This window comes from Chiloscyllium punctatum, chromosome 24 (assembly GCF_047496795.1).
Source record: "Chiloscyllium punctatum isolate Juve2018m chromosome 24, sChiPun1.3, whole genome shotgun sequence".
NCBI classification, from domain to species: domain Eukaryota; kingdom Metazoa; phylum Chordata; class Chondrichthyes; order Orectolobiformes; family Hemiscylliidae; genus Chiloscyllium; species Chiloscyllium punctatum.
In genome coordinates, this window is record NC_092762.1 from 87,893,353 (window position 1) to 87,906,998 (window position 13,646).

Consider the following 13,646-nt stretch of genomic DNA (forward strand, 5'->3'; position numbering starts at 1 on the left):
AGTATTTGAATGAAAATGAGTTGGGTAAATATTTGAAGCAGAAGAAATTCCAAGGCAATAGGGAAAGAGGAGGGAAGTGGGATCAACTGGGCTGCTCTGTCCAAAATGGCAGCTCAGGAGAGAAGCTGCATGATGGGAGGTTCGTGTTGATGGTGTTGTCAGGACCACCAGGCAGCAGTGTGGGTGATTACAAAAGGTTAACTGTAGGGAGCGCAAGCATGCAGGATTTACAGATCAACTGCACCATCTAACTGAATGGTCAAGCAGTTTGATGGGCTGAATGGTATTCTCCTATTGCTATGACCCCCTCTAGTGTTGTCTGTCAGTAAGTCAATGTGTTGGATGCAGGTGAAAAGTGAATTAGTATAAACACAAAGTTAAACCAAAGAGCCAATGTGTTTTTGGGAAGATTGTCACCTTTATTATTGGAAAATATGATGCCCTCAGCTCCACACAACCGTAACCTCATGTTCCTTCCATTGCACACCGTGTACGTCAGCCCAGACAAAGGCAGCTGACCAACTCTGGAGACCGTCACCCCCGCAGACACAGTCCCATTGTGAGCCCAGTTGCAATTTCCAGCAGCAAAGCAGAAGACTTTGGAGCAGGGGATTAATTCCTTTAACAGAGGGCCTGGGGGGTGGGGGACAAGAAGGGAGCAAAACACCATCCAGCTTCCTTTTAATCTCAAACTGGGAAATGTGTGGCTGGGGGGGGGGTGAGGAGGTGGAGGAGAGAGACCTGATGGGAAGGCTGGAACTTTGCTCTTGCGATGTCTGTTCAAAAGCTGCAGGCAGTTCACTGCTCCACTCTCCAGCACAATCATCCTCCATTGGGAAAGAGAGATTGTAAATAATTAAAAAATTAAATAATACACATTAGGAAGTCGACCTTTGACCCAGCTCTAGGAGAAACAGCCACATCAAGAAAGAGGGGCTTTAACTAAAACAGAAATATAAATATCACAGAGTGAAGATTAGAACACATAATTACAAAATATAAATACCAGATTCCACTAACGTGCCTGCTCAGTTTAAACAATACTAAAGGATAAATATGTCTAGTCTATTTAATAGTTGGGTGCAGATAATATCATGTTGTCCTCAGCAGCAGTGCTCACTCCTTTGTAACAAATAAACACATATCCACCTTCTCCCATTGCTCCTCATCCTGGGCCTGACATTGGGAATCTGTTAGGGATGAAAACACATAGGTTTATCAGACATTTAGAGTACACGCAACAGAACAACTACTACATTTATATAGCGTCTTAAATAATAATACATCCCAAGTTGCTTCACGGGAGGGTTTTCAAATGGAACATAACAGAGTCATGAAGAGATGGACAAGTGGGCAAAACCTTAGACAAAGACAAAGATTGTAAGCAGCATTGTGTCAGACAGCACGGAAACAGACCTTTCGGTCTAATTTGTCTGGGCCGATCAGATTCCTAAATTAATCTAGTCCCATTTGCCACCGCTGGCCCATTTCCCTCTAGCATCTTAAAGGAGACGGAAGTTTAAGTGGTGGTGGGGGGGGGGGGGGAGGGGGAGTTTAAGTGGTGGTGGGGGGGGGGAGTTTAAGTGGTGGGGGGGGGGAAGTTTAAGTGGTGGGGGGGGAAGTTTAAGTGGTGGTGGGGGGGGAGTTTAAGTGGTGGGGGGGGAAGTTTAAGTGGTGGTTGGGGGGGGAGTTTAAGTGGTGGTGGGGGGGGGGAGTTTAAGTGGTGGGGGGGAGTTTAAGTGGTGGGGGGTGGTGGGTGGGGGGGGGGGGGAAGGCGGATTTCAGAGCTTGGAGCTGGACAACTAAAGCCACTGCCACCAAAATGAGAATTGGGGACCCTCAAGAGGCTGGAATCAGCACAGCTATCCTGGAAGGTTCTGCAGCTTTTTAAAAATTCATTCAAGGGATGGGGGTGTTGCCCATTGCTGTGGGTCCTGATTCACATGTAGGCCAGACCTGGTCAGGATGGTAGTTTCCTTCCCTGAAGGACAATCATGAACCAGATGGGTTTTTCCCAACAATACGCAATAGTTTAATTCTCATCAGTAGATCCTTAATTCTAGATTTTTACTGAATTCAAATTCCACCTTCTGCCATGATGGGATTCAGACCCAGGTTCTGGGAACATTAGATGAGTTTCTGGTCTGGATTAATAGTTTAGCAACAGTCCAACTAGGCCAAAGCCTCTCTGAATGAGAGGCACTGAGAGGGCTGTGAAGGGATTTGAAAGTAACAACAGGAATTTGAAAAGAGTCAGAGCAGGGGGAATGGTCACATCAAACTCAGTGCAAGTTAAAATTTGTCGAACAGAGTTTTGGGTGACCACAGGTTTACGGACATTCAAATGTGGCAGAGCAGTTAGAGCTGTCAAGTCTCAAGAGCAAAAGAAGCACAGTTGATGGAGTCAGCAGCTGATGAGCCGGGGCCAAGTCAGATGGTGTTCGGGAGATGGACCTGGGTGATTTCAGTGATAACACTGATATAAGATCAAAGGCTCCTGTCAGGATCGAGTGTGACACTGAGGCTATCAAGCTGATTGGCTCGAAGCCAGACTGTTAGCAAAGATGAAGGATCCAGTGCAGGGTGTTGGAATATTTACTGTGCACAGACATACATACTGCTCCCACTCTCTACATTTACTCAAAACTCAACAAATAACTAGTGTTGTGACATGGAGTCTGATCAGTTGAGTGTGGTCCACATCAGAGGGTGTGGACTGATATTTGCTAACCATTTGTGGCCATTACCATTCACTTTTCACTGAATGTTTTGTCTGTTCTCCCTCTTCTCCCTGACTTGGTCGCTCTGTCCGATCTTCATTCATTTCCGACTCTTCGTCCACATCGAACTCAAACTCCGGATCATACTCGTAACTCATTCCGTAGGAATAATAGGAAAGTTCTGGTTGTGGTACGGTGACAGTGGCTGTGAGAGAGGGTCAGGAAAGGGGGATAGGACAGAAAGACAGATTAGTAGCCGAGAAAGGGAAGGTGAGGGAGTGAGGAAGAGATTGGGAAATGGTAACAAATGGGAGATAGTGTAAAACATAAAGAGGAATGGAAAATGGAAAAGGGATTGAGGTAAAGATCAATACAGGATGTGAACAAAGGAGTGTAATAGAAGGAGGAAGTAGACATCGGGCAAGACAGCAACAGATGGAGAAAGAAGAGAGGTAAGGTGAGAGAGAAAGAGCAGAGTCAGAGAGAGAGAAGAGGCAGAGAAAGTTTATAGTAAGAGAGGGAGAAGATCGCAGTAGAGTGAATTTGTTATACAGATGGGGATTTAACAAAACAGATTATTGACTGGTGCAATTTTTAAAGTATTCTTAATATTGAAATTAAAGCCATAATTTGAGAAAATGGCAGTGTTTTGAGTAGTTGCAGTGTGTTTCCTCGACCCCCAGGTGGTGCCTGTGCTACAGCTTGGGGCCAACAGTTTCCATGCGGAGTTGGTGTGAGGACAAAATGGGAAATCTTGTGAAACAGTCAACAAGACGAACCCGAGCCATTTGCAGCTCCGAGTAAACATGATGTTTGTTTACATGGCGACATGCGTTTGGCTGAGTTGAAGGAACGATATTGATTGCCCCCTGTCTCACTCCTGAACAGAATACATTATTCCAGCGCAGTGACACTAATCTCAGGCATCATCTGCTGACCAGAATCCGACTTTTTCAAATGTTGCTGAAGTTATTTTTGGGGTCCTCAATTGCCTGAGGGGCTGAGCAGAGCTCAGGCCATTATCCGAATTCATGGCTGTTCCAAAATGAACTTCTGGTTCATGTCCCTCAGTACTTTAACCAATAAAGATCTGACTGCGATGGCCCCACCTCACCAACCACATTCCTCAGCTGAGACAGGGACACTCTCAGTCATCTCCCCCTCTCCCTGTATGACTCTGTTTCCGTCTCTCTGTAGTGAAGGAGCAGCCTGTGAGGCCTCAGGGTCTATAGTGATGTTCACTGCCATCAGTCACAATCCTACAAGTTTTGGCTGTTCTGGAGCTCTGCCAACCCCAACCCCAACCCCAACCCCAACCCCAACCCCAACCCCAACCCCAACCCCAACACCCTCCCCCACCCCCGTCCCAACCCCCAAGAATAGCCAACATTTTGGTTTTAATGTTAAAGATTCTGCTCCCTTTTGTTCTGGACTCACCTCAGAGATGCAATAGTTTCTCAGTCTCAGGATCATACAGTACAACCAGTCCATGCTGACCATAATCCCAAACTGAACTAGTCCCACCTACCTGCTCCTGACCCATATCCTTCCAAACTTTTCCCATTCATGTTCTTATCTAAATGTCTTTTAAACGTAATTGTACCTGCATCCACCACTTCCTCGAAGTTCACTCCACATACAAACCACTGTGTAAACCCTTTGCCACTCATGCCCTTTATATGTCTTTCTCTTCTCACCTTAAAGATATGCCGCCCAGCCTTGAAATCGCCCATCCCAGGGAAAAGACAACTATCATTAACCCTATCTATATGCCTCATGATTTTATAAACCTTTATAAGGTAACCTCTCAAACTCCTACGGTCCAGTGAAAAAGGTCTCAGTCTATCTAGCTTCTCCTAATAACTCAAACCGTCTATATCCAGCAACATCCTGGGAATTTTTTTCTGAACCCTCTCCAGTTTAATAATATCCTTCCTATACCAGGGTGACCAGAACTAGACACAGTATTCCAGAAGAGGCCTCACCAATGTCCTGTACAACTTCAACATAACATCCCAAACCTGTATACACAAAGGACTGAGCAGTGAAGGTATGAATGCCAAATGTCTTCTTAATCACTCTGTCTATTACATCCTTTTTAAAAAAATAATTGAAACACTTTGAGAATATCCCTCTCACCTACCTTCATAATTTAACCCTTTCAGCCATGGGATCATTCTGGTCAACATGCACTCCTCCAAAGTCAGTATCTCCTCCCTGAGGGGCAGGTTCTAGAACTAAACCCTCCAGAAAGAGTCTTACCAGAGGTTTCATTCCAGTAAAACATTCACGCCATTAATGCAGTTATCACCAGGCTAAAGGCAATATTTCATCAGCCTTCTCATTACCTTTACTGTTTGTGAGACTTTTGTACCTCTCTGTTTACACTCTTGTTACCATTAAGAAATCTTGTGCTCCAGAACTTGCTGCTCCCTTAGCCAAGCTGTTCCAGTACAGTTACAACAGTGGCATCCACCCGACAATGTGGAAAATTGCCCAGGTATGTCCTGTATGCAAAAAGCAGGATAAATCCAGCCTGGCCAATTACTGTCCAATCAGTCTACTCTTCATCGTTAGTAAAGTGATGGAAGGTGTCATCAACAGTGCTATCCACCAGCACCTTCTCAGCAATAACCTGCTCAGTGACGCCCATTTGGGTTCCGCCAAGGCCACTCAGCTCCTGACCTCATTACCTCCTTGGTTCAAACACAGATTCATACAGCACAGAAAAGGCCCTTTGTCTCATTGAGTCTGTATCAATATAACTTCTACTAAAGGCACACTAATCTCAATTTCCTGCACTTGTCCCATATCCTTGAATGTTTCTGAATCTCTTGCCCCTTACCTTAAATTATGCCCTCTCATGATAGATCCCTCCACCAAGGGGAACAGCTACTCTAACTTCACCTTGTTCATACCCCTCATAATCTTATACATCTCTGTCGTGTGTTCCCTCAGCCTTCTCTGCTCTAAAGAAAACATTGCAAGCCTATCTAGTCTCTCTTTATAGCTTAACGTCTTCATCCAAAATGGGCAAAAGAGCTGAATTCCAGTGGTGAGGTAAGAGTGAGCCCTTGAGATCAAGGCTGCACATGAACCAAGTGTGGCATCAAGGAGTCATTTCACTACCACTGACTACAAACTCAACTGGATTCACCGTATATGTGCAGTGGCTGCAAGAGCTGGTCAGAGACTAGGAATCCTGCAGAATTCCCAAAGCCTGTCCACCATCTCCAAGGCACAAGTCAGGAGTGTGATGGAATACTCCCCACTTGCCTGGATGGAGGCAGCTCCAACAACACTCAAGAAGTTCGACACCATCCAGGACAAAAAAAAGGTTAGTGTACAGGTAATGAGCAAATAATGAGGAAAGCTAATAAAATGTGATAATCTATCACATGGGGAATTGATTCCAGAAGTAGGGAAGTTATGTTTCAGTTATATACAGTATTGGTGAGACCACAACTGGAGTTCAGGTCTTGTTATTTAATGAAGCGTTCAGAGAGGGTTTACTCGGCTAATCTGTAGAATGAGTGGATTGCCTTATGAGGAGAGGCGGGAGAGAATGAGGCCTGTATTCTCTGGTGTTTAGAAGAGTCAGAGGTGAATTAATTGAAATGAACAAGATCCTGAGGGACTGGACTGGGTGGACGTTGAAAGGATGTTTAAAAACAAGGGGCTCCCATTTAAAACAGAGATGTGACATTTTTGTTTTCGAAGGATGGTCAGCTTTTGGAACAGTCTTCCTGAAAAAGGGGCGGTAGCAGAGTCTGTGAATATTTTTAAGGCAGAGGGAGCTACATTCTTGGTAAGCGAGAGGTTGAAAGATGATTAGAGGTAGGTGGAAATGTCAATTTGAGGTTACCATCAGAGAAGCTGTAATCGTATTTAAGGACAGTGTGCACAAGAGGATTAGAATGGTTTAGTTCTGCACCTCATTCAAATGTCTCTATGGGCGTAGCCTGCTCAATGAGCCATCACCACTCTCTCCACCACTGCTGCTCAGTAGCAGCGTGTACCATCTACAAAATGCACTGCAACCACTCCCGGAGGCTTGGCAGTGGATTCGGGGACACAGCGAGTGAGATGGTTCCATGCCAGGCAACACATCTGGATAAATCCACCAGTGACGGCAAAGCTGGGCACTGCTTTGTGAAGACACTTTCAAAGAAACATAGAGAATATGTTTAGAAGGAGCCATTATTCTGTGAAACTGTTATTAGAGCAGAGCTTTGACTGATCTTTTAAAAAGAATTGTCTAGAGTTCTGTGTTTACAGGCAATGTAATTATCCAAAAAAATTAAAACAAAAAACCCTTTAAATTAATCATTGTTTCCTTTCCACCTGACTGACAACAAAAGTTTCCGAACACTTAAAAATGTCTAAATTGGTAGGGTTTGGTTAAAAGAGTGTCTGGGGCTGTGCAGGTGGAGACAGATTAACTAATGGATGGAAGGAACAGAGAAGAGACTCTGTGCTTCCACACTGGACCCCACACAGGCAGAGAAGGATTATCACTGAAACATCACATGGAGGAGGGCAGATACTGACAGAGTCAGACACAGCCTCGTAGCCTCCCATTAACAAACAAACTGCTCACACTAACAGCTGGTGTTGACCTGGATTCCCACTGTCTCTGAGGTTTGTACAATGCAGGAGGCCATTTGGCCTGCTCTACTGGTGCTGGCTTATTGAAAGACCTTTCCAGTTGTGACACTCTCACTCCCTCTGCGCTTTCTCCATGATTCACATTTCAACTATTTCTCCATTTTCTCTTTTGAGCATTATTACTGAATCAGCTTCTAACGCCCTTTCAGGCAGCGTGTTCTGGATAACAAGAACTCGCTGTGTAACACAAAAACCACACCTTCCTCTGGTTCCTTAGCCAATTCTCCTCCACCTGTATCCCTCTGGTCACTGGAAACGGTTTCTCCTCATTAACACCACCGAAACCATTTGATATTAAGCAGCTCCATTAAAACTCCCTTTAATCCTCTCTGCTCTATAGAGAACAATCCTGGCTTCCCCAGCCTTTCCACTAAGCCAGAATCACACCGTTTAAATCTGTTTATTGTCGGATGTTTTGAAAGCTGCACTGCGATTGTTCACAAAGAACTTGCTGTCATTGCTGCAGATGACTGCCCGGGCAGGGTGGGGGGAGGGGATGCACAGCATGAGCTCCATCCTGGGATGGTGAAAGGGGTGAGGCTACAGGCTCCATCCTGGGAACAGACTTGTCTGAATGCAGTGGGTTGTCTGGGGGAAGCTGGCAAGCTCCAGCCTCATCTGTGGAATGAAGCTGAGGAAGCCTCCCTGCTCCCCAGCTGCTCCGCCCGCCCCAGTCTGGGCACACAGCCAGTGCCCAATGAGGCATTCAGCAGCTGCCTGTCCCACTGGGACCCTCACCATAAGCTCATACACTGTGGTTTACAACTACCTGACTGTCTCTGTTCTGTCAAGTCCAATGTCATCGGTGACACCACAGCCTCTGTCTCTGGAGGGACGCTCTCCGCTGTGTGAAGAAACAAGAGGCAGATGTAAAGCCTCATCCTGCAGTGTGTGCACCTTAAAGACCAAACTCAAAACCACCCATGCGAGGGAGAAAGATAGAGAGCAAGCGAGAGAGAGAGCGCAAGAGATAGTGCGAAAGAGCGAATGATAGAGCGAGAGAGAGAGTAAGATAGTGAGAGAGTGCATGAGCGATAGAGCTAGAGAGAAGCAGAAAGAGACCCAAATAGATATGAGGAACTACAGATGGACAAACTGATAGAGAAAGAGAGACAGAGGGAAAGGCAACCAGAAAGAAACCCACAGTCAGATAGAGTGATACAGAGACAGAGATGAGCAGGCTGAAAAGATGAGACCAAACCCATCTGGTTAAGTGGTCAGTATTTAGTGGATCTTTTTGGTTCTGATGCTGACACAATTTCCAGCTGACTGTGATATTCAGTCCCACAGTTTAGATTAAATTGAGCTCTGGGCCCAAAATGTAAAAAGCTGGTTCCTCTACCGCCGCTATTGAAACCAAAAAAGAGTAAACTGGAAGATCTCTTACTGGGGCTGCACTGTGACACTGTAACCCGTTCAATTCTGGTATTGTTTCGACATGCTGCCGCCTCCATCTGACACTGGTTCTGATAAAGAATCCCATCAGAGCCACAAACAGGGCTTCCATCGAAACCACAGTCACGGTAACATGTGCACAGCTCATAGTGTTCCTCTTCCAGACAGTCATACACATTCTTACAGGTCGCAGACTGGACAAACCCTAGAAGAAATGGAACAGACATTAAACAAGCTAATCAGCTCAAAGCAGTCGGAACGGCCTGCCCATTCACCCTTTGATGGACCAGGTGAACTACGTAGGCAGCTTAGTGATGGGCTGGCCCCCCAACATAGAAACCTGCATTAATATAGCACCTTTAATGAAATCAAACATTCCAAATTGCTTCAGAGGAGCTTCACTAGACAATATTTGTCCCTGAGCTGCATAAGCTGACATTGGGACAAATGTTCAAAAACTTGGTCAAAGTGGTTTGTTTTTAAGGAACAACTTGAAGGAGCAGAGAAGATTTAAATATGGGATTGTAGGGGTGTAGGGGTGAACAGCTGAAAGCTGACGACCAATGGGGGAGAGGTTAAAGAAGCCAGAATTACAGCACTTTGGGAAGGTGTAGGATTGGAGGGAGTGGCAAGGAGGGAGGATGTTTTTGTTCATTCATGGGCTGTGGGTGTCACTGGCTAAGCAGCATTTATTGTTCATCCTGAATTACAGAGGACCACATTGCTGTGGGTTTGGAGTCATGTGCAGGCCAGACCATGTGGGGATGGCAGATTTGCTCTTCTGAAGAATATGAGAACAAAGAACAATCCAGCACCGGAACAGACCCTTCAGCCCTTCAAGCCCATGCTGTCACATTTTGCCCTTCCATAATAAAACTGTCTTCACATGCTGGATCCGTATCCCTCTATTCCCTTCCTATTTGTCCAGGTGCTTCTTGAAAGCTGCTGTTGTGTCTGTTCTCACTACCACCTCCTCTGGCAGCACGTTCCAGACACTCACTACCCTTTGTGTGAAAAATTACCTCACACATCTCTTTTAAACTCCCCCCTGCCAACCCCGCACCTTTAACCTGTGTCCCCTAGTAACTGACCCCTCCACCCTAGGAAAAGCCTCATATTTTCCACTCTATCCACGCCATTCACAATCTTATAAAATTTCATCAGGTCACCCCTCAATCTCCTGCGTTCCAGTGAAAACAAACCCAGTCTATCCAACCTTTCTTCATTCCTAAAAATGCCCCATACCAGGCAACATTAGTGAACCCAATGAGTTTTTATGACAATTAACAGTGATTATAACATTACCAATGACACCAGCTTCTTCTTCCAGATATTACTGAATTCAAATTCCCTGGAGCATGAGGCTTATCCAATCCAATCTTATCAAGCTTGAGAGATGGTGCAGGAAGGAGAGATTCAGATTTTTGGGACATTGGGACCGGTTCTGGGAGGTGGGACTTTTACAAATCAGATGGTCGACACCTGGGCAGGACTGGAACCAGTGTCCTGGGGGTGCTTTTGCTAATGCTGTTGGAAGGGTTTAAACTAATGCAGCAGGGGAATGGGAACCAATTGAGGAGGTTAGTGGACAGTAAGGAGCTAGTAACTAAAGCCTGTAAGGAACTGGATAATGAAGTTAGCGTGACTAATGGGAAGAGTAGGGAGGGAGCAGATGATGAAGGCAAAGGGAAAGGTAGTCTGAGGTACACGGTTTTAATGCAAGAAGTGTAGTAGGTCAAGCAGGTGAACTTAGAGCTTGGATTAGTACCTGGGAGTATGATATTGTTATTACTGAGACTTGGTTGAGGGAAGGGCATGATTGGCATCTTTCCATTCCAGGATATGGATGCTTCCAGTGGATAGAGATGGGGGTAAAAGAGGAGCAAGAGTTGCATTACTGGACAGAGGATATAGCAGCTGTGCTGAAAGAGGGCACTATGGAGGACTTGAGCAGTGAGGCAATATAGGCAAAGCTCAGAAATAGGAAGGGTGTGGTAACAATGTTGGAGCTGTACTACAGGCCTCCCAACTGCGAGTAGGAGGTAGATTATGGGAAGATGTAGGAACAACAGGATGGTGATGGGAGATTTTAATTTCCCCAACATTGACTGGGATTCACTTAGCGTTAGAGGTTTAAGGAGTCTCCATGAGGGTTTTATAGAGCAGTATGTAAGTAGTCCAATTTAGGAAGAGGTCATTACTAGCCCTGGTATTGGGGAATGTGCCCAGCCAGGTGGTTGAAGTTTCAGTAAGGCATTGCTTTGGGAACTGTGATCGTGATTCCATAAGTTTTGAAATACTCATGGACAAAGACTAGAGTGGTCCTAAAAAGTGCTAAATTGGGGGAAAGGCCAACAATAGCAAAATCTGGCAGGAGCTGGGGAATATGGATTGGGAGCAGCTGTTTGAGGGTAAATCCACATTTGATGTCTGGGAGGCTTTTAAAGAGAGGTTGGTGAGAGTGCAGGAGAGACATGTCACAGTGAAAATGAGGGATAGAAATGGCAAGATTAAGGAACCGTGGGTGACCGGTGAAATTGAGACTAGCTAAGAGGAAAAAGGAAGCAGACATAAGGTATAGGCAACTGAAAATAGATGAAGCTTTGGAAGAATATCAAGAAAGTAGGACCAAACTGAAAAGAGGAATTAAGCGGGCTAACAGGGCTCATGAAATATATTTTGCCAATAGGGTTAAGGAAAATCCCAAAGCCTTTTATTTGTATATAAGGAGCAAGAGGGTGACTAGGGAAAGGATTGGCCTACTCAAGGACAAAGGAGGAAAGTTAGGCATGGAGTCAGAGAAAATAGGTGAGGTTCTTAATGAGTACTTTGCATCGGTATTCACCGAGGAGAGGGACATGGCTGATGTCAAGGTGAGGGATAGATGTTTGATTACTCTAGGTAAAGTCGGGTAAGGAGGGAGGAAGTGCTGGGTATTCTAAAAGGCATTAAGGTGGAAAAGTCCCCAGGTCTGGATGGGATCTATCCCAGGTTACTGAGGGAAGCAAGAGAGGAAATAGCTGGGGCCTTAACAGATATCTTTGTAGCCTCCTTGAACATGAGTGGGGTCTCAGAGGACTGGAGAATTGCTAATTTTGTCCCCTTGTTTAAAGAGGGTATCAGGGATAATCCAGATAATTATAGACCTGTGAGCCTGACGTCAGTGGTAGGGAAGCTGCTGGAGAAGATACTGAGGGATAGGATCTATTTATGTTTGGAAGAAAATGGGCTTATTGGTGATTGGCAGCATGGTTTTGTGAAGGGAAGGTCATGTCTTACCAACTCAATAGAATTCTTTTGAGGAAGTGACCAAGTTGATAGATGAAGGAAGGGCTGTGAATGTCATATATGGACTTCAGTAAGGCATTTGATAAGGTTCCCCATGATGGCTGATGGAGAAAGTGAAGTCACATGGGGTCCAGGGTGTACGAGCTAGATGGATAGAGAACTGGCTGGGCAACAGGAGACAGAGAGTAGGAGTGGAAGGGAGTTTCTCAAATGAAGAGCTGTGAGCAGTGGTGTCCCACAGGGATCCGTGCTGGGACCACTGTTGTTTGTGATATACATAATGATCTGGAGAAAGGTATTCGTGGTCTGATTAGCAAGTTTGCAGATTACTAAGATTGGTGGAGTAGCAGATATTGAAGGGGACTGTCAGAGAATGCAGCAGAATATAGATAGATTGGAGAACTGGGCGGAGAAATGGCAGATGGAGTTTAATCTGGGCAAATGTAAGGTGATGCATTTTGGAAGATCCGATTCAAGATCAAACTATATGGTAAATGAAAAATCCCTGATGGACAGAGAGATCTGAGTGTCAAGGTCCATTGTTCCCTGAAGGTGGCAACGCAAGGTGATAGAGTGGTCAAGGCGGCGTATGGCATGCTTTCCTTCGTCGGATGGGGTATTGAGTATAAGAGTTGGTAGGTCATGTTACAGTTGTATAGGACTTTGGTTCAGCCACATTTGGAATACTACGTACAGTTCTGGTCGCCACATTACCAAAAGGATGTGGATGCTTTGGAGAGGGTGCAGAGGAGGTTCACCAGGATGTTGCCTGGTATGGAGGGCGCTGGCAATGAAGGGAGGTTGAGTTGATTAGGATTCTTTTCATTAGAAAGACAGAGGTTGAGGGGGGATCTGATTGAGGTCTACATGAGAGGTATAGACAGGGTGGATAGCAAGAAGCTTTTTCCCGGAGTGGGGGAGCTCAATTACTTGGGATCATGAGTTCAAAGCGAGAGGGAAAAGGTTTAGGGAAGATATGTGTGGAATGTTCTTTATGTAGAGTGTGGTGGGTATCTGGAACGCATTGCCAGCAGAGGTGGTTGAGGTGGACCCAATAGCGTCATTTAAGATGTATCTAGATAGATACAGGAATGGGCGGGGAGCAGAGGGATACAGATCCTTAGAAAATAGGTGACTGGTTTAGATAGAGGATCTGGATCGGCTCAGGCTTGGAGGACCGAAGGGCCTGTTTCTGTGCTGTAAATTTCTTTGTTCTATCACCACACCAAGACCATATAAACAAATGAGAGGGTTTTAATCTCAAAATGTTGTTAGTCTCGGTGTTAGAGAGCCCACAGGTAATGAGGAAAGAAGGTTTGGGGGCATTTACAATGTAGGCTAGTTGAGGTTTGAACAAGCAGAAGGCCTGAGAGGGTATCATATGGGAGAGCAGCCCAAATAGATAGTTCAGTCTTGATATAATAAAGGCATGGATAAGGGCTTCCACAGTAGAAGAGCTGAAGCTAGTTGGAGAAGATAATGCAGTGGGCAGACACAGTGTTGGTGTGGATGTATGGAGAGCTTCTGAGGTCAGCTCACATAGCCTCTCTGTTACCCAGAGTGATGATGGCAAGG

At 45.4% G+C, this 13,646-nt stretch overlaps 1 protein-coding gene across 6 annotated transcripts in view; it reads right to left on the bottom strand.

Moving 5' to 3' along the window:
- Positions 1-396: 396 nt before the first annotated feature.
- The window catches only part of cpamd8 (C3 and PZP like alpha-2-macroglobulin domain containing 8), a 318,016-nt gene continuing 304,766 nt past the window's right edge, over positions 397-13,646 (bottom strand). For 3 of the 6 annotated variants that reach the window (XM_072594463.1, XM_072594461.1, XM_072594467.1), the window contains 4 exons: positions 8,776-8,988; positions 8,158-8,232; positions 6,655-6,881; positions 2,791-2,925 (listed from right to left, as the gene is read on the bottom strand). In XM_072594463.1, the coding sequence (XP_072450564.1) occupies positions 6,670-6,881; positions 8,158-8,232; positions 8,776-8,988 (500 nt within the window). In that variant the 3' untranslated portion in view covers positions 2,791-2,925; positions 6,655-6,669. Of the gene's footprint in view, positions 1,191-2,747; positions 2,926-6,654; positions 6,882-8,157; positions 8,233-8,775; positions 8,989-13,646 lie in introns of those variants that run through there. The other 3 variants (XM_072594464.1, XM_072594462.1, XM_072594465.1) reach the window with 2 other exon arrangements.